General features: G+C 39.3%; 1 protein-coding gene across 1 annotated transcript in view; it reads right to left on the bottom strand.

The window, feature by feature from the left end:
- Positions 1-21,669, bottom strand: part of myh9b (myosin, heavy chain 9b, non-muscle) — a 57,032-nt gene extending 35,363 nt beyond the window's left edge. Inside the window, 2 exon segments of the mRNA XM_042505643.1 lie at positions 1,984-2,315; positions 21,505-21,669. Of these exon segments, the coding sequence (XP_042361577.1) occupies positions 1,984-2,310 (327 nt within the window). The 5' untranslated portion in view covers positions 2,311-2,315; positions 21,505-21,669.
- Positions 21,670-22,253: the final 584 nt, after the last annotated feature.

Raw genomic sequence — 22,253 nt, 5'->3', positions numbered from 1 at the left:
GTGCAAGACACGATTTTTTTGTTGTCATTGGCACAAATGTTCACAAAAAGGCCAGTAACTTTATAAATGCAGCTCATGCAGTAATGTCTATCTTGTGTCAAAGTAGCACTCTCATTGGCGATAACTCTTAAGCTGAATCTTAGAGTAGTGCTCCAGCACTGTTCTGTGAGCAACACCGGTTTGCCCCAGATTTGGGGCTTTTATTCCCAAAGCTAAAACTGTTCGCAAGTGGAAAATCAGGGCTTACGTTGTGTAGTGTGATCTAGGTGTGTAATGTGTAGAGTAGAATTAGGATTTTCATTTCAAAAGCCTGATACCAACTAACCAGTAACGAGCCGTGTAATTTATAAAAAAAACCATTGTGCCATTGTGAGTAAGCAGCTTCATTTTTAGCCACAAAACCCTTAAGCATTGTTGTCACTACTCGCCATTTTGCTAACAGTGCTGACAGACTTAACAATGCTGAAGGAGTTTTGTTGGCTGAAAATTGAGTGGCTTACTCACTAGAAAGCAACCTGGTTGAAGACTAGAAAGTGAGCACAGTTTTTCTGCAACTGTCCTGTTTTGCGTCCACCGGCACAGCTAGCTCCCACCACTTAGAGGTGGTAATTCGCAGTGCAGAGAGTGGCCAAATCTACCTATAGACCAACATGCATAACCATTCAAAAATATTCTCAGTGGTTAAGCAATTAAAGTTTAACAGCTGACATCCCACACTGGTTGACACTGGTCAACTCATTTCATATGCTTAGGTACTGGTTCAATAAAAGAGGCCTTCCCATCAAGACTAAGCTGAACGTTTCTAATGAACTCTGATTTGTTGTTGTTATGTAATCTCGACCCCACCCTGCTGCAAGTTTAAACTGATGAGTGCAGAACTGCAGCTACTTGACAGGTTAGCTGAGTCATATCTCAAGGTAGAATCTTATCTTTTTGGCTTTGAACGTTAAAACCCTCCCCCATTCCTTTCTATAAACTCCACTAAATCTCTTCCTTTGTGTATCTGGACTCTTTCTCAGCTCACCATAACTTCATTTTTTTTGTGCTGCATTCCTGCGCTGCCCTCCCATCATCATCTGTACCAGGCATCTCTCCCTCTGCTGTATACCCGCTCTCCCCTGAGAAACGTTAAATCTAAAGACTACAGAGCCCGGAGGCGCTCTAACCACCCGTAGCCTGGCTCTCTGGAGGGAGTGAGGGAGGGGGACAACAGGCTGTGTTGATATGACCAGGTCACACCACAGAGTCAAAGAGACCACATCACTCCCAGCCCGCCACATGGGGATAAATAACATTAATTATGGGGGAAGTAATGGCAGTTACAACACGATTTACATTCCATGTCCACTGCTGCAAAAAACTGCACGCCCCTCCCTCCCTCCCAAACTTTTTCTTCACATCTCTCATAGTCATTGTTCCCTGCAGCTTCCTGTTTACAAGATAACTCCAAACAGAAAGCGAGGGGACAGAGAAAACATAACAGAGAGAGGGGAGGAGGGTGCAGGAAAAGAACGCCTGCATACCATCAGCATGTTCGCAGAGTGCATGTTGTCTTTGCATTGACATTTTGCATACAATGGATTGTCTTAAACAATGGGGCTTAATGAGATAATTAGAGTTTAGACAGGGAGATAAACTGGTTTGGAAATTGGCCAAGGCAGACTGTTTTCCAATAACCAGTGGTGATTTTGTAACAAATAAAAGCAAAAATGCTTTAAACTGCACCAATGGGTTATGCTAACAATTGATGAATAACCGGATTAAGAAAAGAGTACTAACACAATGCTGTGAAAAAAGCAAATATGACACATAGGTGTATTTTATTCTTAGAACTGAAATTTTTGCTCTCAGGAATTACTTTTACCTCATTATTTAAAACTTTTGCCACTATAAAATGAACACTGTAACACTCTACAGAAAACAAGGAAAAACACAGTAGGTCCCTTTTAAGACATGTTGCATCCATGACGGCTTCATACTCACATAAATGAGACCAGAGTAGTATCTCTCCTTCAGGTTGTGCAGCACAGAGGCCTCGTTCAGGCAGGTGAGCTCGGCCATGTCCTCCACCTTGCTGAACTTGGGCGGGTTCATCTTCTGGATGTCATCCTTGTTCACCCTGACCTTCTTCCCAGAGTCTGCCAGCTCGACCGTGCACTCGTCGCCGCGCTCCTCCTTCACTGAGCCGGCCTCGAAGCCCAGGCGCTCTGACGGCACCCATACCAGCTTCTTGGTGGCCCAGTCGGCCTGTGCCAGGGGGTTGTTGACCAGATTGCGGTCCACGTACAGGAACTTGTCTGCGGCGGACATGGCAGCTGTTTCAGAGAGAAAGAGGAAGAAATAGAGTTTGTGGTTAGTGCTTTAAAACTGACGAAACTTTGAACAAACCACAAAAAATAAGAAATCTGATTACCATCTAAAATCAGTGAATCTCAGCTTGCTTTGCTTAGGGGCCACTTTTGCAAAAAGACAGCAGGCCAGGGGCCAGTTGCAACTGCCCCATACATGTTTCTGGGACTTTAGGACATTTCTCAAACTTTAGGTAGTTTCTCAAATTTTAGGACATTTTTTGAGTTTTAGCACATTTCTAGGATTTTAAGACGTTTCTACAATTTTAGGATTTTTCTAGGATTCTAGGATGTATGAAGGATTTTAGGACTTAGCTTTAGAGTTAGATCTATTTTTATGTTGTTTTATACACTCTGGAACCTTATGTTCCCAATGTGAATCACTTTATTTTTATTGTGAATTTAAAAATGGTAGTGGGGCCCACCCTGCACCCTATAGATTTGGCCCGCGTGCCATCCATTGAGTATCACTGATCTAACTGTTTGTTATCTATCATGACACCCAAATCAGTAATATATTGTATATAAATTACTACATGTCTTCAATAATATCTGGCAGAAAAAAGGCAGGTTTCCTTTGCTACTCTTTCATCTTTTCATGTAATCTCTGAGGAATGTAAAGGTCGCTGACAGGATGTACAACAGGAAGACTCTGCTCAAGTTAGGTTGTGTCGACATAAAACACATCCATGTCAAACGAGGCTCTGTGTTACTTCTTGGCAAACTCCTGTGGACACTTATTGAAAACTCCAGCTGCTGGACCATCTGGCTGACAGAGCAGGGACATGAGTTTGAGTTGAGGGAGCATTTCTTTGCTGTTGTTCTTATTGGTTGCCCAGAAGAGGGGGGAGAGGAGGGAGCTGTGGGTGATCGTAAAGAGATAACGTAAACCTCTTCATGACTTAATGGCCCGTATCAACCAAATATAGCTCCAGACAGACAAACCCAGCAACGATATCAAGAAACAAGTCGCTTTTGTACATTCCTGTTTGTTTTTTCTGCTTCAGAGGAGCCGTAAAGAGAAAAGGATCAAAGGAGTAAAAACCTACCTGGTTTCATCTGAGAGCATTTTCTGTATACACACCACAGCATCATCACATTCTTGTTTACTTGACTAGTCGATTAAACTTTGCCACCCTCTTTTGTCGGCATCAGAAATCCCAGTTGGAAAAAAATTATTGTATTATTATTGTATGCAATTGCATTCACCCAATTGTAATAACCAGGGACATTCCTTAAAGATGTATTTTCCTGAAGAATATTGTTTTTAATAAATATTTGTTAACTTTCAAATGGTGAAATCTTATGTTTGATAGAATCATGTGAAATGTTCATAACGAACAGTGTAAAGTGCCACAAAACGTAGTACCATTTAAATTACAATTTGGTAATTGAAAAAAATTCAAATGTCTTATTGTAAGCCTAAACACTAAATCCCTTAAAATCTTTAACCTTTAACACCATCTTATGCAAATGAAGGTGGGGAAATGATTCAGGTACACCCTTTCAAAGAGCAATACACTCTTCTTAATATCCAGACACTGGAGCTGGAATGTGTGGACCATCCTAAATAATTAGAAAATGAATAAATGTATAAAGAGGAGCTACCTGAGCCCCACCCACGGTGAAACTCAGTTAAAACAGAAGACGAAATGACAGCAAACATGTCCCTGCATAGATTTCTTCCCTGGAAAATTCCCCTTAGCTGCTGCACCCAGGTCTTGTAATGACTGGGAAAAGCCCGCCTTTTATTCTAGCATCATGATGGCTACATTCTCATGTTAACAATCACGTATATAAACACAAGGGCAATAATGTACGAGATATGGACATGACCTTGATCAGTCTATACCGTAATTAACGTGACACGCCTAGTGACAGTGGAGGTTTCTGTTTGATCAGGTAGCAAACTTGCCAACAAGCCTACAACCGTTAGTCAACATGTGCTGTGCAATTTAATAAATACATAATTTCTGCAGGCAAACAACTGCACTAATTATGCACTTGGAGGACTGTATTTATTTTCTCAATGATGTGTTGCAAGGAGCAATGAGCAGGTTGAGGCTAACTGTCAAATGAGATAAAACTTAAAATAAAATTTGAACCCAAACAAATGATTGGCATTAAATGCTGTGTGTAGAAGTTTTACACCAAAAAATAATTTAACTGCAGACTGTAAGAAGCATCTTGTAGACGACAGGCTGTGCACATGTCCGTCTTGCTCTAAATACAACTGTGAAAGCTCACAGATGACATGTTGTTGTCAGGGTGTGCTGCGGTTAAACTACATTGAAAGTGACTGGACCAGTATAACCAGTATGCAGGAAAATGACAGTGTGTTTGAGCTAACCCGTCCCACTGAAGAGAGTGCAGAGATACTCTGATGGCAAATAACTGAACACGATGTTCCTTCAACGACCCCAGACTTTACCATCCAAATTATCACCCAATCATACCTTTTTCCTTACTTTTAATGTTCCCTCACCTCCAACAGAAAACCGAGAGCGAACCATTGAGGCTCGTTTGAATATTCGGCGTCGCTCATATGCAAACACTAAGGAAATCACAGCAGAGGTCACTTCAGTCCAGTCCTACATTTATCATCATGGCTGAAATAACATATTAGCTGGAAGTGTTTCAGAGGTCCATGGGAGTATTTAAGGATTGCGATGTGGTCCAGTGGGACGAGAATCTGGAGCCAAGTTCTCAGTTCTCTCATACTCAACATCATAAAACACTGTTCCTACACAACAGTGGAGATGATACTTTTATTTAATGTAAGAATAATGGTTTTAGAAAGCATTTCAATAACTGGGAAAAATGCACTTATTACAACTTTGATGGGACGTCGTGGCTCAAAGGGTCTCTCCAAAATTACTGAAAATATTTTTAGGCATTTGTATTTTTACCGTTACTATTTGTCCTACCGGGTATCTCAGACATAGGGCTGGGCAATATGGCCTATAAATAAAACTCAGATTTTTATCATTTTTTTCCCTTTGAAAAACAAACTACAAATGACAAAAGCATTACTCAAAATGAGTTTTACTTTGATTTAAGCGCTAAAAAATAGCTAAGGTAAACTGGAAAAGTTTAGAGGGCTTCAAGTCAGTAAAGAATTGAAATGGAGCAATTCTGAAATCAAATGTAATTGGCCATTTCTTATTTATCAAGCAACACATACTCAAATACTGGGTGATGCATGATAATATTGGCATGTCATCAGTATGTGCTTTAGAATTAAATACCAGCATCAACCCAAAATGAGCTTTTATGCTAAAATGACAGGCCTAAAAGATGACGCTTTAATTATGTGACTTTAATTAGTTGAAATAGGTCACATTTGCCCTGGTTTTGGCTTATGTGAAGATTGTAATCGTGCCTTCTAGAGCGGGAGGAATTTCAGTTTTGTTTGAAACGTTCCCTAATAATAAATATGGCATGTTTGACATGTAACCTAGGTTAGTTTTCAGTAAATACAGTTTTCTTGCTTTGCCCAGTGAATATGTACATATGTGCATACACTGACATAGGCAATCGTCTGAGATGAGTCAGAAAATGTCAGCACATTGGCAAAAATCAAATATCGTGCATCCCTAACAGATACAGATATATTTACAAGTTAACATTAGCTGATCTATCAGGTCTGGATGACGTATTGTTCCAGCTCTTCTGACATCTGTTGGAAAAAAAACTGTTGGCAAAATCACAGATGAACTTGACGAAGTGCAAACTAACTACGCAGCATTCCCCAACTGTACTAAAAAAAAGGTGATGGCCCCTCGAGAATCTTTAAAAAGAAAGTTTCTGCTTTTAACAGGGTTATGTCGGTCCAGTCTGTTCCAGCACATTAACCCCAATCTGTGAGAAAGAAAGCAGAGGGAGAGCCATTCTTCTCATGACCCCTGCCTCCCCTCCATCCTCCATCAACCCCGTCAGGCTGCACCACAGCTGACGTCTATCAACCCGCCTCCAAACTCATCTCTCGTGTACCGACCCCATCCTGCAACAGAACGTGGGGCAAATTAGTCCTGCTTTACTTCTCAGCTTGCTCCCGATCCTATCTGCCTTCAGTCACCCTCCTCTGCCTCTCGAGAATCCTAACAACCCCCCTCCTGCTGTTTATCCAGTCTTTTCAGGGTCGCATTCCTCCCATACTCACCCTTTATCAGGGAGAGACAGCAAGCAACGGCATTCCACACATTTTTGTCCTCTGTCCTCCATGCCTCCCCTCTTACGTCTCAGACTTATTCTCGGGCGTTCTTTCCAGTTTCCTCCCCTTATTCCAATCACATCATTGTGTCATGTGTGCCTTTAGGAGTTTCATCACTCAGGAGACATCAGCATCACGTCACACTGACAGCCGCGAACAGACCTGAGCGCTCTTGGTCGCTTTAACGTGTCTGAGTGTGTTCCCATGCTTCCTTTCAAAATTCACTTGACCATTTTTCGCTCCATTACTTTTGGATCAGTTGGCCCCATGCAGGCTTCAGTATGAGCCGTGGCCGATTATAATCCCTGTAGCTTTGTTGTTTGGCAAAAACAAGAAGTGAAACAGAACAAGTTGAACACGCCCAAAGCTCTGGTGTTTCTTTAGCTGCTATGTGTTAACAAATATACTCTGGGTGCAGGGAGACATGTTGGCTGCCATGGAGATAGCGTCTCAAAAACTTAACAAAGACAGACACCATCTGTTGCTGCAGTCAAACGGCTTTAGCATGTATTGTAACAAGCTTTATTTTCACTATAAATTAATTTTAGATTAGGTGTTTCACAATGCCAGAAATAGTAGTCAACACCAAAAGCAGTGAAATTCCACATTTCTTGATACCTAATTTGGTACCAAAGTAAGAAACAAAACAATACATCTAATGTATTAAATCATACACTGCTTTATTTAAAAAATCATTTATTTTATTTTATTAGTGAATTAAAATGTGCATATATATTCTTATATAAATTAATGTATTTTACAGGCAAAAAGCATTAATATATATACTAGGATATATTAACATGTTGTTGTGAAAGGTGCAGAATTTTTCCCCAAAGTTAAACTTTTTTTTTTAACTCAATAAAAACAACAACACAGAACTTACAGCACTAAGTGTTTTGTCACACTGCTGGCAGTTGGAGCATTGTGAAAATACTTAGCACTTCTATCCTCAACACGACATCTTCAAAAAGTTTTTTGTCCAACAAACAGGCCAAAACCAGAGGATGTTTAGTAACTATCATAAAACAAAAAATTTGAAACTAGAGGTTTTTCTGTATTTTTGCTTGAAAAATGACTCACATGATTACAGACAACAACAATATTCAATTAGTCGTCAACAACTAAATCAATCGCCAATTAATCTGACTATCAATCAATCTGTCTTTCAAAAAAAAAGTCAAATTTCTCAGAGCTTAGCTTCTAAAATGTGAATATTTTCTGTTTTCTTTACTCCCTCTATGACAGTAAACTGAATATTTAGAAACAAGACAAAACATTTGGTAACATCATTCTGGGCTCAAATGGTCATCTTCTGACATTTGATAGACAAACAACTAATCAATTAATCGAGAATCGACAATGAAAATAACAGCTAGTTGCAGCCCTACACGATCGATCGATTGATTTCCTTAGTCGATGAACTAATCTCTGCTTTGAACACTATGCGTAGTGACGTCTGTTGATGTCTACCTCAGTCCGACTCGCATGCTTGCCACAGATAACTCGGTGACACACTTCAAACTACGTCTCCAGAGAGTAGCACAAGGACTAAAATTACTCCGACAGCTATTCCAGTTTGACAAGCACTGCTCTATATTGAAAGTAGAAAAACGGGGGAGGGATAAAGAACTCCCATCAGACAATTTTAGACGGAGGCCTTCCCATGTGGAGGCAGACGGTTATAGTAAGACATGGATGTTGACTTGACCTTGAGATAAAACGGCGCGCATCGATACTCATCACGCCCCCTGCTTGGCTCAGATTCCTGCTGCTGCCCTCCTGCCAAGTCCTCCATAATCCTGTAAGAATCAAGGTTTCTCCGCTTCCTTGTCACTTTGAGACACGCTCGGCTGTGAAAACATTCACTATCTATTCTGTGGAGACCCATTTACGACGAGATTAGCTGGTCTAGATAATCACAACAAGGGTTACTCATTAATTGAATACATGGCAGAGGGCAGAAAACACTCGCATCCCGAAACCAAAAGAAAACCTTCAACTTTATTAAGGCTGACTGTGATACCATTAAAGCAGGGATACTCAACTTGCTTTGCTTTAGGGCCACTTTTGCAAAATAACGAGGCCAGGGGCCAGTCGCAGCAGCCCCATACATGTTTCTAGGAGTTTAGGACATTTACATGGGTACAAGATACCAGGAAGATTTATTAGGTTTTTTTTAAACAAGGTTTCTTGCATTTTAGGTATATCCCAGGATTTTTGTATGTATCTAGAATTTCAGGTTGTTTTAGGATTTTACGACGTTACTTGTATTTCAGGACGTTTCTGGGATTTCAGGACGTTTCTGGGATTTCAGGACGTTTCTGGGATTTTAGAATATCAGGACCTTAGCTAGGACCTCTGTTGGGGGGTGCAGGGGATCCTCAACTGGCACTTTTTTTTGGAAAACAAGCTTTATTTTGATGTTGTTTTTTGCACTCTGGTACCTTCTGTATACTAAAAGTACCAAAAAATTCCCATTGTGAATCACATCATTTTTATTGTGAATTAGATAATGGTTGGGGGGCCACTAGCACCCTATCAGAGGCCAGATTTGGCCCGCGGGCTGTAAGTTCAGTATTACTGCATGAAAGGATTATTTTCTGAAACAGCAGTGTCCTGTCAAAGCAGCACAGAGGAAGAGGAACCATAAACTGAATAACACAAGGAAGCGAACGGAGGCCGGTTTTAGAAACAAACTGGCCTCATCACAGAGACCAGAATGTGGTTGCAAAGAGGAAGTGATGCAGTGGCTTTGGGAAAGATGTGGAGGAGGAGAGGAGAGGAAAGAGCTACTGTACAGAGCGTCCTTTTCAGTCCTAGTTGTCCCGTTTAGAAAGCAGGTCAGCCTACGTCTTTATAAAAGTGAGGCCATCCGTCCGTCAATCAGACTCCCTCTCATTCCTTTCCACCTCAGTGACTCTCCCCGAGTTACCGTTAAACCCACAGTGGTAGAACGTAAATAAGTACATCTACTAAAGTACTGTACTTAAGTACAAATTCAGGATACTTGTACTTTGCTTGAGTATTTTCTTTTCATGTCACTTTATAATTATACTCCACTACATTTCGATGGAAATTTTGTCACTTTTACTTTACTACATTTATCTGACCGCTTTAGTTAATTAACAGATTAAGATGTTTTCATAAAAACATGAGTACATAAAATATGATATGATGTTTTGTTATTAATTAGATTACCTAACAGTTCATACAAGTACAACTGCAACTATATTGACTAATCAATCAGTAAATTGAAGAAGTCAAGTATTTTTCTTTTCATAGAAAAAGTTTGGGTTCTATAATTTTTTACATAGTTTTGTTTTTTTTCCCTCTTTTTTTAACCCAATGTTTTTTAATAATTTTTAGTTTTTTTCCATTTAAAAAATAATAATTTTATATTTTCTGGGGGAGTGTTTTTTTTTTCTTCCTTTTTTTTAAAAACATTATTTTGCATTTTTGCATTTTTTTGTTTGTTTTTAGATTTTTCTGCATATGGTAAAAGGACTTTTCCTGAATATACTTACTTTCACTTAAGTAAGGTTTCAATACTGGACTTTAATTTGTAACAGAGTATTTTTACAGTGCAGTAGTAGTACCACAGAATCTGAAAACTTTTTCCACCACTGAAATCCAAGGAGTTGAGACCACCTCTACCACAGCGTGACCATGTACAGTCAAACCCTCGTGCTCCGGCTGAAGGGAACCTATAAACCAGCTGTGCCCCATTGACAGGAATATTAATAGAATGACCAAAAAGTCAATAACACTGCACTCCCACCGGCTGCATCCCATCACATCGCAGAGAGCTTGAGCTTAGCCAAGTCTGTTCATCTGCTGTCCTCCTCTTGTTATTATTTTGTCACCCTCGTCTGTTTGGCTTCGGCTGTTTATTTTACCCTCTCCAACAAATACTTGCATCTCGAGTATTTGTGTCAGCCCCTCTTGTGTCTAACTCTTTGATCCCGCTCACAGTCCAATGATCTGTGAGTTTGCCCTTGCATGAAACTGAGAGCCGGTGCCAGACAGGGACCCGAAAGGTACCGAGTCAGTCAAAATTCATTATGGGCTCACACGAGGGCACTCTCCTTCCCCCCTTCGCCCTCCTTTTCTGAAAGTAGCAAGGGTGGGGCAAGGACAAGCCAGGGGAGGAAAGAGGAAATGACAAACTGAGAAAACTATTTTGCCATTTGTGGAACTTGTTGTGTGCGAATCTTTCAAGGAGGAGGGAAGGTGGCGTTTTCTCTGAGCCCACGCTGAGCGGTTCTGAGGACTGAGGAGTAAATTAAGCCCTGGCTGGAAAATAACCTCACTGCATGACAGATCTACATCACTTTCCACATTACTTTTCACATTCCTGCCCCAACCAGGATCCAGTTTCAGTTTGCACTGAAGAGCTGGCCAATGCCATCCACCACTTACAGCTGGAAGCCCCTACTTGGTCTCACTAAAGCTCTCAGCTCATCCCCTTCAGCAGAGGCTCCCTACGTTTTTTATCTGATGTAACCCCACAGCCCTGACAGATGAACACCACCAGCCATGCACCAAATAAACAGGATGTTATTGAATTACTGGCGACATAAAAATAGGAATTTACAACAATCTTTTATATAATTAAAATCTCAATATAAAGGATGGTTTGGCCGTGTTTGTATTCAAACTATTACTTCTTGGGGTGGCGGAGGCTTGGTGTTTCAACCATCTCTGCATTACTACTTTAAAGCAACAATATGCAACTAAAAGTTGCATAATGTTGCTATAAGACCTGTTTTAGTACAAATCAACTTTTTCTTGTTCAAGCATTGCAGGTAAGTAGTATGTAGTGCCATGGATTTGTATTTAGGAATATGGCTATTCGAGTGAGTTAGGTTAATCTACATTTTGCTCTCAGTAAGTGCAAGTGTGAAGTAAAAAGACAGTAGGTTCAGTGTTAGGTGTTTAAAATTTGTAACATCAGAAATACAGACTTTTATGCAGAAGAATTTGACTCATTCTGACAAAAAGAAATGAAAGGATGGATAAATAAAAAAAAATAAAATGAAATGTAAATTTAATACTATTTAATGACATTTAAAGGTCTAGTGTGATGGATTTAGTGGCATCTAGCGCTGCAGTGGCAGACTGAAACCGACTGAAACCGACTGAAACCCCACACATGTGCCATGCGTGTAGGAGAACTACTGTGGCTGACGTGAAAACTCAAATATTATAAATATTTACAAAGTTGAATTAATGAAATTTTAAGACTTTTTATGGATAAACACCTTGTTTCAGGAAATAATCTACAGTCACATTAAAACACCTATAAACCCAAAAGCTAAACTCTTTTTTCTGTAGGCGCCATGCAAGCAACTCCATTGGAATAAATAGCCCCAATCTTAGCATCCAGCATCTAGTTTATCATTACAAATCTTAACACTAAAACGCAACCCTGGAGTTTTCAATCGAAAACTGGGTCAGCAGTGCTTTTAAAGGCTCTTGTTTAGGGGTTTCAAAACACCAGAGTTGTGTGGATGCTGGAGGTAAACTTAGCAATACGCGTTTAAAAAAGAGCATGTTTTCGTGCAGATGTAGCCTTTAGTTAAATGACGGGGAAGAGCGATAATCGGAAACAGGGTTTGGGGGCTGATAAGCAAATAATTTTCACGGTCATAGATCACATCTGCCATTCAAACATCAATCTGATTACACCACTGAATGCACAATTAACTGGTTATTTAACAAAACAGCAGATACTGCATTGCACCAGTTTGCCCTTTTATGAGAACACTCGGCAGTATTGACTGTTAGATAAATGGATAGGTGGTTACGTAAGCCTTTTTAGCAGTGAAAGAATGCAGAGGGGAGTTAAGGCACACATTTCAATTTGTCAGCAGCGCTCTTTTCTGTGGAACGCTAAACTGGCACAGATTTCATTTCTGACAGGCATAGTTAGGAGAATCTGCTTTTACTTCCCCAGTTCTGCTCGTCTGTTCTCAAACTATTCGTCATACGATCAGACAACCCTCCCTACTTTACCTGTCTGGATTATCATGTGGCTCTTTAGCTCTCTATCACTTCTTATCTCTACCTATGCCACTCCTTTTGAGTCACTTCCAGACTTATCAAACATGCATTCACAGACCTCCGAGAGCCACATGCTGGTTTGACAACCTGGGCATCTGGTGTTTAATACATTTTGGATGGACACGGATATAAACTGTCCAAAGAGAGACAGTAGATTTATTACGCAGCATGTTTCAAAGTTCACAGGGCAAAAGTGAGCGCCTGTGTTGAAAGTGTTGCACAAGAGCTAGCCAGTCTTCTGTGGAAGAACACGCCAGGTGTGCAAGTCACACACACCTAACCATGGACAAAGTCGAATTTCTGACATGTACAGTGAAACTGTGACTCACCACAACCACCACTGGGTTTTAAGGCTATTGTATGGAGTGAATATATAGCTTTACATTACATAACTTGTATTTGAGTCAAATTGTTAAAGAGATATTTTCCAATTTTTAACCAGTTTTGTTTCACAAAAATGAAAGTGGTATATTAATAATGGTAAACTTCCCTCGGTCTTAACAGTGCCCAGATATCCCAGCTCAAATCCACCGTATGACTCAGACCAAACAGTAAAACTAAGCAGTGCTGATCAAACACAAACCAAGATTCTGTTACTGCGTTGGCCATTTCTCACCTGAAATGTTTTCAGAAACATATCTTAGCTTTCTCTTTCGCTGTAATATTTGATTGTTTATTACCAGCTGGTCAACATTTGTTTTCTGGCGCACAACTTGCATTACATCACCCATTAGCAGGAGCATTTATTGGTCTGGTGCAGCGCAGTGCATTGTGGTAATTATAGGTTTTTCCACCTCTTGAGCAAAAGTGAATGCCACAGCACTTCGTACCAATTTCAAAAGTTTCTGCATCTCTCTGCTAGGGGTGGGAATCACCAGAAGCCCCTAAATACATTATTATCACAATACAAAATTATTGCAATTTTAAATCTCTTGCAACAACATAATGCAATATCACCTTTTCTCAACCGAAAATGATGTCCCCAAAGGGAAGACTTTGTCAATATCAATAATTTATATATCATAAATTATACAATAATACAAAATTTTTTTTTTTTTTTTTTTTTTAAATTATGCGGTGCAGCCCAGTGCATTCTGGAAGTTGTAGTTTTTCAATCACTTGAGCAACAGCAAATACCACAGCCCTTTTTCTCTGGTCATGTTTCACCAATTTCAGAAGTATTTGCATCTTTCTACTGCAGACACCCCAGTTTTATGAGAGGACCATATTTCCAGCAGTGAATTACCTAATTAAAAACATCAAAAGGTCTAACATCTAGAATAGACTTACAAAAGCTGCTTTTCAACAGGAAAGTTACATAAGAAAATGGACAGCCAGGTGCTGAATATCACCTCTTCTTGAACAAACAGGAAGCTGAATCATTAAAATGGCACTCCAAAGAGGGCGAGACTGTAGTTCAGTTATCACTGATCAAGCATTACCTTATCATTTATGCCACAAAACAGAAAGTATAATTATCTATGAAGCCACAAGTAATCACGAGAAACAACATGTTCAAAGTCTGTTGGTCGAAATCAGAAATCTCAAAAAGTCCTTTCTGTGTACAGTCCAAGTCAAAGCAGTTTCCTGGTATTGTTTGGTTCTATTGAAACCTTACAGGTGCGTGCTGTGAGGGGGAGGATGGAGGAAAGGATGAGGATGAGGGGGGTGGTAAAAAAAACATAAGGAGAGGAAAAGAGACAGGGTGGGAGGGAGAATGAAGGAACATAGACAGGGCACAGAGAGAGGTCTGTGACAAGTAAACGAGGAAATGTTAGAAATAAACCGCAGTGAAAGGAAACCCGCAGCACACCATCTTTGAGCTCAGTCAGTTCAACCGTTCTGACTGAGGCAACTTAATTATGCTGTTCATGTCAACCAGAAGAAATATGTTTGGGCAGAGCAAAAATAGACGAGATGTTAAGGAAAAAATGTTGAAAGAAGTGGATTAAAGGCCATCATTAGTGATATATGCAGCCGAAGACATGCGTTTAATACTGTCTGCATAACAAACTTTCTGAAATAAGACATCTATTTCTGGATACACAAGTGAATTTCCCCCAGTGTAGACTATGAGCAACACTCAAACTACACACTGCGAAATGGCATGATCAGCGTTGCCATGGTTAATCTTAACCGACTCCACTCTGACTGGATGTTTTTGCCCGCATGAATGAATCTCAGCTGACTGTGTAGGGTATGCATGACACTTCATTGCCCAACCAATCATCAAAGACATCTATTACTAGGGTCAATTATTACTAGAAAATGTACAAGTTACACATTTGGAAAGGAAAATAAGCACAGTCCAACTAACAGCCTCCTCATGAAACTTTGCAGATATATTACTATCATTGTAAAAGGATTTGGCACAGACCAGGGTTGCAACCAATGTTCGTTTTCATCAGTCTATAAAAAGTAGCACAAAAATAATGAAAAATACCCACAATTTTGCAAAAATTCACTAACATTTTAAAATAACTTGTTTTGTTCAAAGATATTCAATTTAAAAACCATTAAAAGTTTAAGAAAATCAGAAAAGACTCTTGCTTGAGAAGATGGAGTCAGTGAGTTTTTTGCATCTATGTTTAATAAACTGACCAAAAATTAAGGGGATAGTTTAATTTTTTTGGGTTGGGTTGTATGACACACTTATCCATAGTCAGTGTATTACCTACAGTAGATGGTAATCTAGATTTATGCTATAATGAGATCATTTCTACTGCTTTACTTTTCCATCAGACAGCCAGTTGCCATGGGAAAGCCATTTAGTTCAAGGCCATCCAAAATCCACTGGCAAAAACAGTAATTTTAGTACGCTGAATAAAATATAGCAAAAAAAAGGGTAAAATGCCCACAACTGCTGGTCTACCACTGTTTTAATCAGTTAGTTTCTTTGTGTAATTGTGTGACTTTGTCAAATCCAAACTAACAAAAAAATGCAAACAGAATAACTGAAGCAGTGGTAGCCCACTGTATTCAGTGATGTTAATTCACTGTTTTTATCAATGGAGTCTGGCTTTAAGGAAAACAATATATAACTGTCCAGTTCATCATCAAAAATTGCTGTCTTATGAGGTACAACTGTGAAAATATTCCAACTGTAGTGTACACGTACACTGTTATTGACTCTTTTTTTGATGCCTAAAATGTATTTTATCGCTGCCCACGTCCACAGCAGTAAATTGCTCATCTTCTGTGTCAGTACTTCAGCCTGCTTCTCCAAACTGGGGGCGTACTGACTAACATCTACTGTGCCGACTATGAATAATTATCTCCAGGAAACATCCCACTTCAAAAGATCCAAATCATGCCTTTAACCAGTTATGAAAAGCTGCCTTGTGTTTCTCTGCTCTTAGCCTGACAATGGGAATGAAACGCTTGAGCCTATAAACGCAACTGAAGGGTACACACAACAGATAAAAGATAAGAAATACCTCACATTAGTTAAAAGAACCTTGAGAGTTCATACCAGAAGACAAATGTGTGTGCCATACTGTGTCACAGTGCCCTCCCCATGCTACGCTCTCATTTGCAACAGCAGCAAGGAGCCGGCTGCAAGTAATCTGACTCAGCCGGGACGACCTACCTTCAATGAAATCTAAACATCCACAGGCACGCTCTCTCAGACTGTATCATTTTGGGAGGATTGAACAGCCTCGTACACCAGCCCCTTGTTCACATTTTAAGATGTCTGCGTTTAATTTCGTCTAGCCTTCAGTACATAACTCTCCCTGGGGGCCCAGAGTGTGGACACTGCTGACACATGAATGAAGGAATGTAACGATCTCTGCGGGGGGCTCCATAACTGCACTGAAGCTGGCAATACGTGAGAAAATCTGGCCTCCAGAGAAGTCATTGCACAACGCATTGTTAGTGCTTTATTCATGACTTGCATACAATAACAGGAAATTACATAGTACATGTCACCCAATGTGCCCTTTTAAGGTCACATATTTAATGATGTGTATTTCTGAAGCAACACTGCAAATGAGTAGGATTGCTTTATTAAGAGTCGAGGTCAGTGATACAAAACTTCATTGGGTATTGTTTTTGTACTTTTTGTATACATATGGTGCCAGAGTGCATAAAATAGCATCAAAATATAGCTTGTTTATCAAAAAAGTGCCAGTGGAGGATCCCTCTCACCTCCAACAGAGGTCCTAGCTAAGCCCCTAATGTACTGAAATCCTAAAAACATGCTGAAAATCCAAGAAATGTCCAAAAATCCTAGAAATGTCCTGAAATCCTGACAATGTTGGGAAATCTTTGAAACGTCTTAAAATCCTAGAAATGTCATAAAATCCTAGAAATATCCTAAAATCCTAAAAACATGTATGGGGCTACTGCAAGTGCCCCCTGGCTTTGTGTCATTTTGCAAAAGTGGCCCCCAATCAAAGCAAGTTAAGTACTCCTAGTGTAGGTTATGATTATACAAACAACATACAACAACACACAACTGTGTTTCTCGGCCACTGTAATTACCAGGGTGAACCATCGTTTGCACAATTATTTCTATGCTTGAGTAACAAAAATGTATTAATGTGGTAAGCTCACACTGCAGTTTAATAGCTTCTTGGCAGAAAATGGCTTATTAAAGGTGCTTGGCTCTGATTACAACAAATGAGAGCAAAGAGGTGCTGCTCTAACTCTCTCTAGGACACTGCTAACACTTTGCACAATTAAAAGCAGGTTTGGGAGGTGAAGAAATGCCAGCTGCAGTGCCCAGTCTGACTTGAGGTAGAAAAAAATTTGCTAATACTCTGCCACACAGCTTGCCATACTTAAAGTCAGTAAGGCGTGCAAGCATACCAGAGTGTGTTTGCTTCCCAGAGTGCAAACACCATGATGTGCCGTCCAACAGAGCAAACACAAATTGCACTGACAAAGCACAACACTTAGGTAGGTGTGCAATGACACGGCAGAGTCAGGCATGACGACAATGTGACACTTTACAGATCTGAAGAAAGTCTGAAGAGAGTATCAAGTGTGTATTTTTATTAGGTGAAAAAATAAATATATAAGTTTCCTGTGATCATAAGTGTACAGGCTGTAAACTAAAGAATATATTTATATTTGTCTATGCGATAAAGCTTTGCAGGAATGAGTCTTTAAACCAAAAATGAGTCAGCATTTTAGCATTTTCGGTTCACTTGGTTTACAGTAAATGGGTTTATGTATGGGGTTTTTGGTTAGAAGCCTGAAATAAGGTCTGTGGTTAACACAGGAGACTTTAACGTTTTGTCCTACGACATAAAACAAATCAAGAAATACACCACTTGTTAATTTTAAAGCTTTTCTGATCCTAAAAAACGCGGTTGATAACAAGTCACTACAGAACATTGTCATGCCTGGCAGCAACAATAAGTCATGTGGCCGTGGTGCAGTTTGTTTATACCCTATTGTTAGTTTTTTTTACCTCCGGCAATTGCGTTTACACTTCAAAGTCATAAAAGTGGTGTTGGTTTGTTAAGATTATCTTATTGAACCAAATGTGTAAGTATTTTTGTCTGCTGCAGAGCTTATTTTCTGCAATAATCTGAAATCTAATGGAAAACTCCCACTGGCTTTTTGTTGAGGAACCCAAGGCGACACTAACTTAAAAAATAAAACAAAATTACAATAATCAGAAGATGTTCAACTAACTAGAAATCACTTTAAGTTGTTCCTGATAAATATTCAATCCAAATACTTTTACACTTTGTTTGAAACTTTTAACTTATTAATTTTCTGACATTATATTTGTACTTTATTTACCCAATACTACAATTGTTTTTCTCAATATAGTAATTTTACAGTTTCTAATTTGGTCTATTCTGTATATAAAGCATTACTGTATTTATGTCTGGAAGATGGTTGCTTCCTCTCCACCCACTGACTTTTTTATGTGTTTTTCCTTTAAGATTTTAGGGTGCCCTATGTTTTACAGTGTTTGCAATTCCTGTCTTTCAGTTATATAAATATAAAATCTTCTTAACTTTGCTTGATATTGATGTATACCATAATATCATCATGGAAAACTCTTGTGCTGCTGCCTAACTGATGTGATCATCACGATGGACCGCACTGTAATAAGAAGACAAACCTGGTCATTTTCAGCTGCCGTTCTCGTGTGTTTCAGGAATCATTTCTGGTTAAAATCTGGCTTACTGATATAACAGCCAGTGCCTAATTAACCTCTGTAAAATGTTTTCTCCTATTTGAGTCATCACACCAGATCATCAGAGTGCCTTTTTTGTGTAACTGTGTCATCTATTCTACAATGTCATTTTGGGCAGGTCTCTCTACTTTAGTTTTTATATTTCCGTCAACTTTCACTTTTACTGGATAAAATGTGTGCCTTTAATGTGCTACATTTCCCTTAGGCGTTTTAGTTCCTTGCTACAAAACAGGGAAGGAAAAGGGCGAATGGACAAATGAAAGGAAGGAAAAACTGGATTTTGATCTTTAAGCCTTTGAAACCTTAGCAAATTGGCCTAATTTCATTCAAAACATGGAAAGAACTCAATCAGTAACTTAAAAAGAAATTATACCTAATTAGCAAGAAATTTAAAAAATGGTGAAAAGAACATAACACGAGAAAACTGATGTCAGGCCTCTACAAGTATTTAAACCATTAAAATCTGTGCAAATTAGTTTGCTTTCTTTTAAAAAATGGGGACAAGGCAAAGAGCAAATTTACAAGGACTGTTCTACAAACTACAAGAAATTAGTATTTATGGAAAATTATTTTTAAAGAAGCTAAGGAAAAAAAAAAAAATATATATGTATATATATATATAATATATATATATATATATATATATATAATTATCATAACTATACATTAAAATTATTTTACAGAATTATTATTATTGAGCACATTGTCAAGATAATTCCCTTGCTTTTTATTTATTTTTCTCTTTTTTTTATATTCAGGTAATTTTCTTGTGCTTTCACAAATTTTTGAAAAAAATCAAGTCATTTTTTCCCAGGTCTCAAAAGATTAGGTACAATTAAAATAATAAAAATATTTTAGGTAAAATAAATATCAGACACTTTGAAACTTTTACTAAAGTAATACTCTGATATGTTACTTGAACTTCTTTTAAAGTAACTTTCTCGTACCATATCTGTACTTTTACTTAAGTATGGCTTTGAGTTACTTCATCCACCTCTTGCAAATACTGATAAATAAATAAAGATATGCTCAACTTTCTAAATTCCCTCCAGCTCATGTGATTTTGCTCAAGCACACCCTTGTACACATGGTCAAAGGGAAATTATGCTAATTATAGTGAACTAAATCACGGTCAAATTTATTTTCGGTGCGCCAGCAGCAGGAGAGCAGAGGAGGAAAGGCACAGGCATGTGGATGGCATGGTTCAGTGAGGTCGAGCTGCAGCAAAACAGAAGAAGAAGAAGAAGAAGAAGAAGAAGAAGGCGCCGGTTTTTCAGTCCTCCGGTAAGCCGGTGACGTCATGCCGCGAGCCAGACATATTCCCGGCCACACACAGCGTCCGTTACTGACCGCTACTCACCGACAAAGTTCAACTCAAACACAAAAGTACTCCCAAACCCCCCACAGCAACACTGCATGTAGTCTAAACTCACTTTTCTTTGATTTTCCATCAAACTCTTCACATAACCGGCATTTTCTGCAACTCATTCAACCGAATCACTTCCTGTCTCTACCGTTATTAGCCGCTCACCAGCTGCCGCAACGCTGAAGTTAACGACGTTTGCGACAAATTTTGACGCACACGTGCTCGTGCGGTGAACTTTGCGGGAATTAAAATGTAGTTTTGGTGGATAAAAGTTATATAAAACCCGTGTTTGAATCCACTCCACCCATCGCGGTTGCTACGACGCTGAAGTTAGTTTCCGATTCGTTGCTTCCGATTTAGCAGTAAAGGGGAGTTAAGGGAAACTTAATTTGCAAATGCTTTAACGACCGACTGTTATTTGCACCTCCTACTGCGGTTAAACCATGTCAGAGGTTTTAATTTCAACGCTGTCTGAAACCCACTTTCACATTTGTGCAAATGCAAAAAAGGAGATATCACTGCTTTTTCTTTTTTTTTTTTAACCTGTGGGCCACATTAGACCAGGTCCAGATCAAAAATTACATCCTTGTGTCCAACCTGGACTAGATTATCCAAAACAGGCTAAATATTATTTAAAACACAGATATGTGAAAACTGTACTCTATTTGTGAGAAAGCAAACGGAATACATTATAACACGCCCATTTTTTCCGATTAAAAAAACACTAAAATGTCTTATCTAAAAAATGCCCAAATAATGACAGAAAAATCAACAAAAAATAACAAATAAATGCCAAATGTTCTTTAATTAATAAAAATCAGTATTGTTAAAAATACCCACCCCCTAAAAAATATTTAAGAAAAATAATGTTTTCTTTAAAAAAGCCCCTTCCAAAAAAAAAAAAATTTCTTTGAATGCAAAAAATAATTAAAAAAAAATAATATAATAATAATTAAAATAATATGAATAAAAGCCCCCACCCCATCAAAAAAATTGAAAATTGCTATAAATAAAATAAAATAAAAAATACAAAAACGCCAAACAAATTCAGAAACATAATAAAGCAAACAAAGCTGCAAATCATTTGATCAAAAAACGTGTCCCAAACCCAGAAAAAACGCAAATGGAAAAAAAAAAATCTTTTACAAGTCATCTCTCTTAACTGGTAAATTTGGAGACTCTCAATCGGAAGCTAACTTCAGCGCCGTGCGGTCGCTGGAGTTGAACTAGCAGCCGGAGCTTCCTGGTTCACTGCACTTGCTGGAGTGACACGGCAGACTGAATGAAAGACTTTACACACACACACACGGGCAGAAACAGACAGCATGGCGGACAAAAGTGTTAAAAACATTACCTGCTTTTTTGGGTGCCTTCAGAGCGGGTGGCTAACAACAACCAGTAGCTTCGCCTTTGAGTCAAACTTCTTTCCCTGTCGACAGCAGCTTCGCGGAGACTAAACTACAGCGTCCTCCCTCTCTTTCTCTGCTCCAGTCACTCTTTCTATCTTTTTTTTTTACTCCCTCTCTTCCTCCTTGCCCTCCCTCCTCCTCTGCCTGCTCACTGGCTCGCGTAATTTCGCTCCGTACGTAGCAGCGCGAGCTGGGGTGCGGTCCAGCGCGAGGCGGGTCCCCGGCCCGCGTGCACCGCCCCTTTGACCAATCGCAGCGGCGCTTTAATAATCCGAACACTTTGGACCAATCCAAAGCGCGGATAAGTGTAGGGGTGACGGGCGCTGGCAGGGCGGAGAGCTGAACTTGAAAGCGGAGGGAGGGGAGCGGGGTGCCGATAAAGCTGTGTTTAATGAGAGAGGTATGTGCATACTAAGGATTTTTATGACCATATAAGTACCAGTCACTCTCGGGATGGACTGCATCATCCCGGGCCTCCCCCGCGTGTCAACAGTCTGGCCGCCGTCTGATGTGAAAACAAGTGGCACTGATGGCTCCAACTGTTTGATACTATTTCTGCTGTAAAGCTGCCAAAATCAGATCACACACACTTTTTTTTTAATGCTACTTAACATAAAATCTCAATATCAATTAGTTTTTTGCTTAAATGAACTCAACAGGCTTATATTTGGGTCAGGCGTCTATATAGGACAGG

Source organism: Plectropomus leopardus, chromosome 17, assembly GCF_008729295.1.
Source record: "Plectropomus leopardus isolate mb chromosome 17, YSFRI_Pleo_2.0, whole genome shotgun sequence".
Classification (NCBI taxonomy): Eukaryota; Metazoa; Chordata; class Actinopteri; order Perciformes; family Serranidae; genus Plectropomus; species Plectropomus leopardus.
Note: the sequence above shows the minus strand (reverse complement) of the source record. Positions and strands in the feature narration are given on the sequence as shown.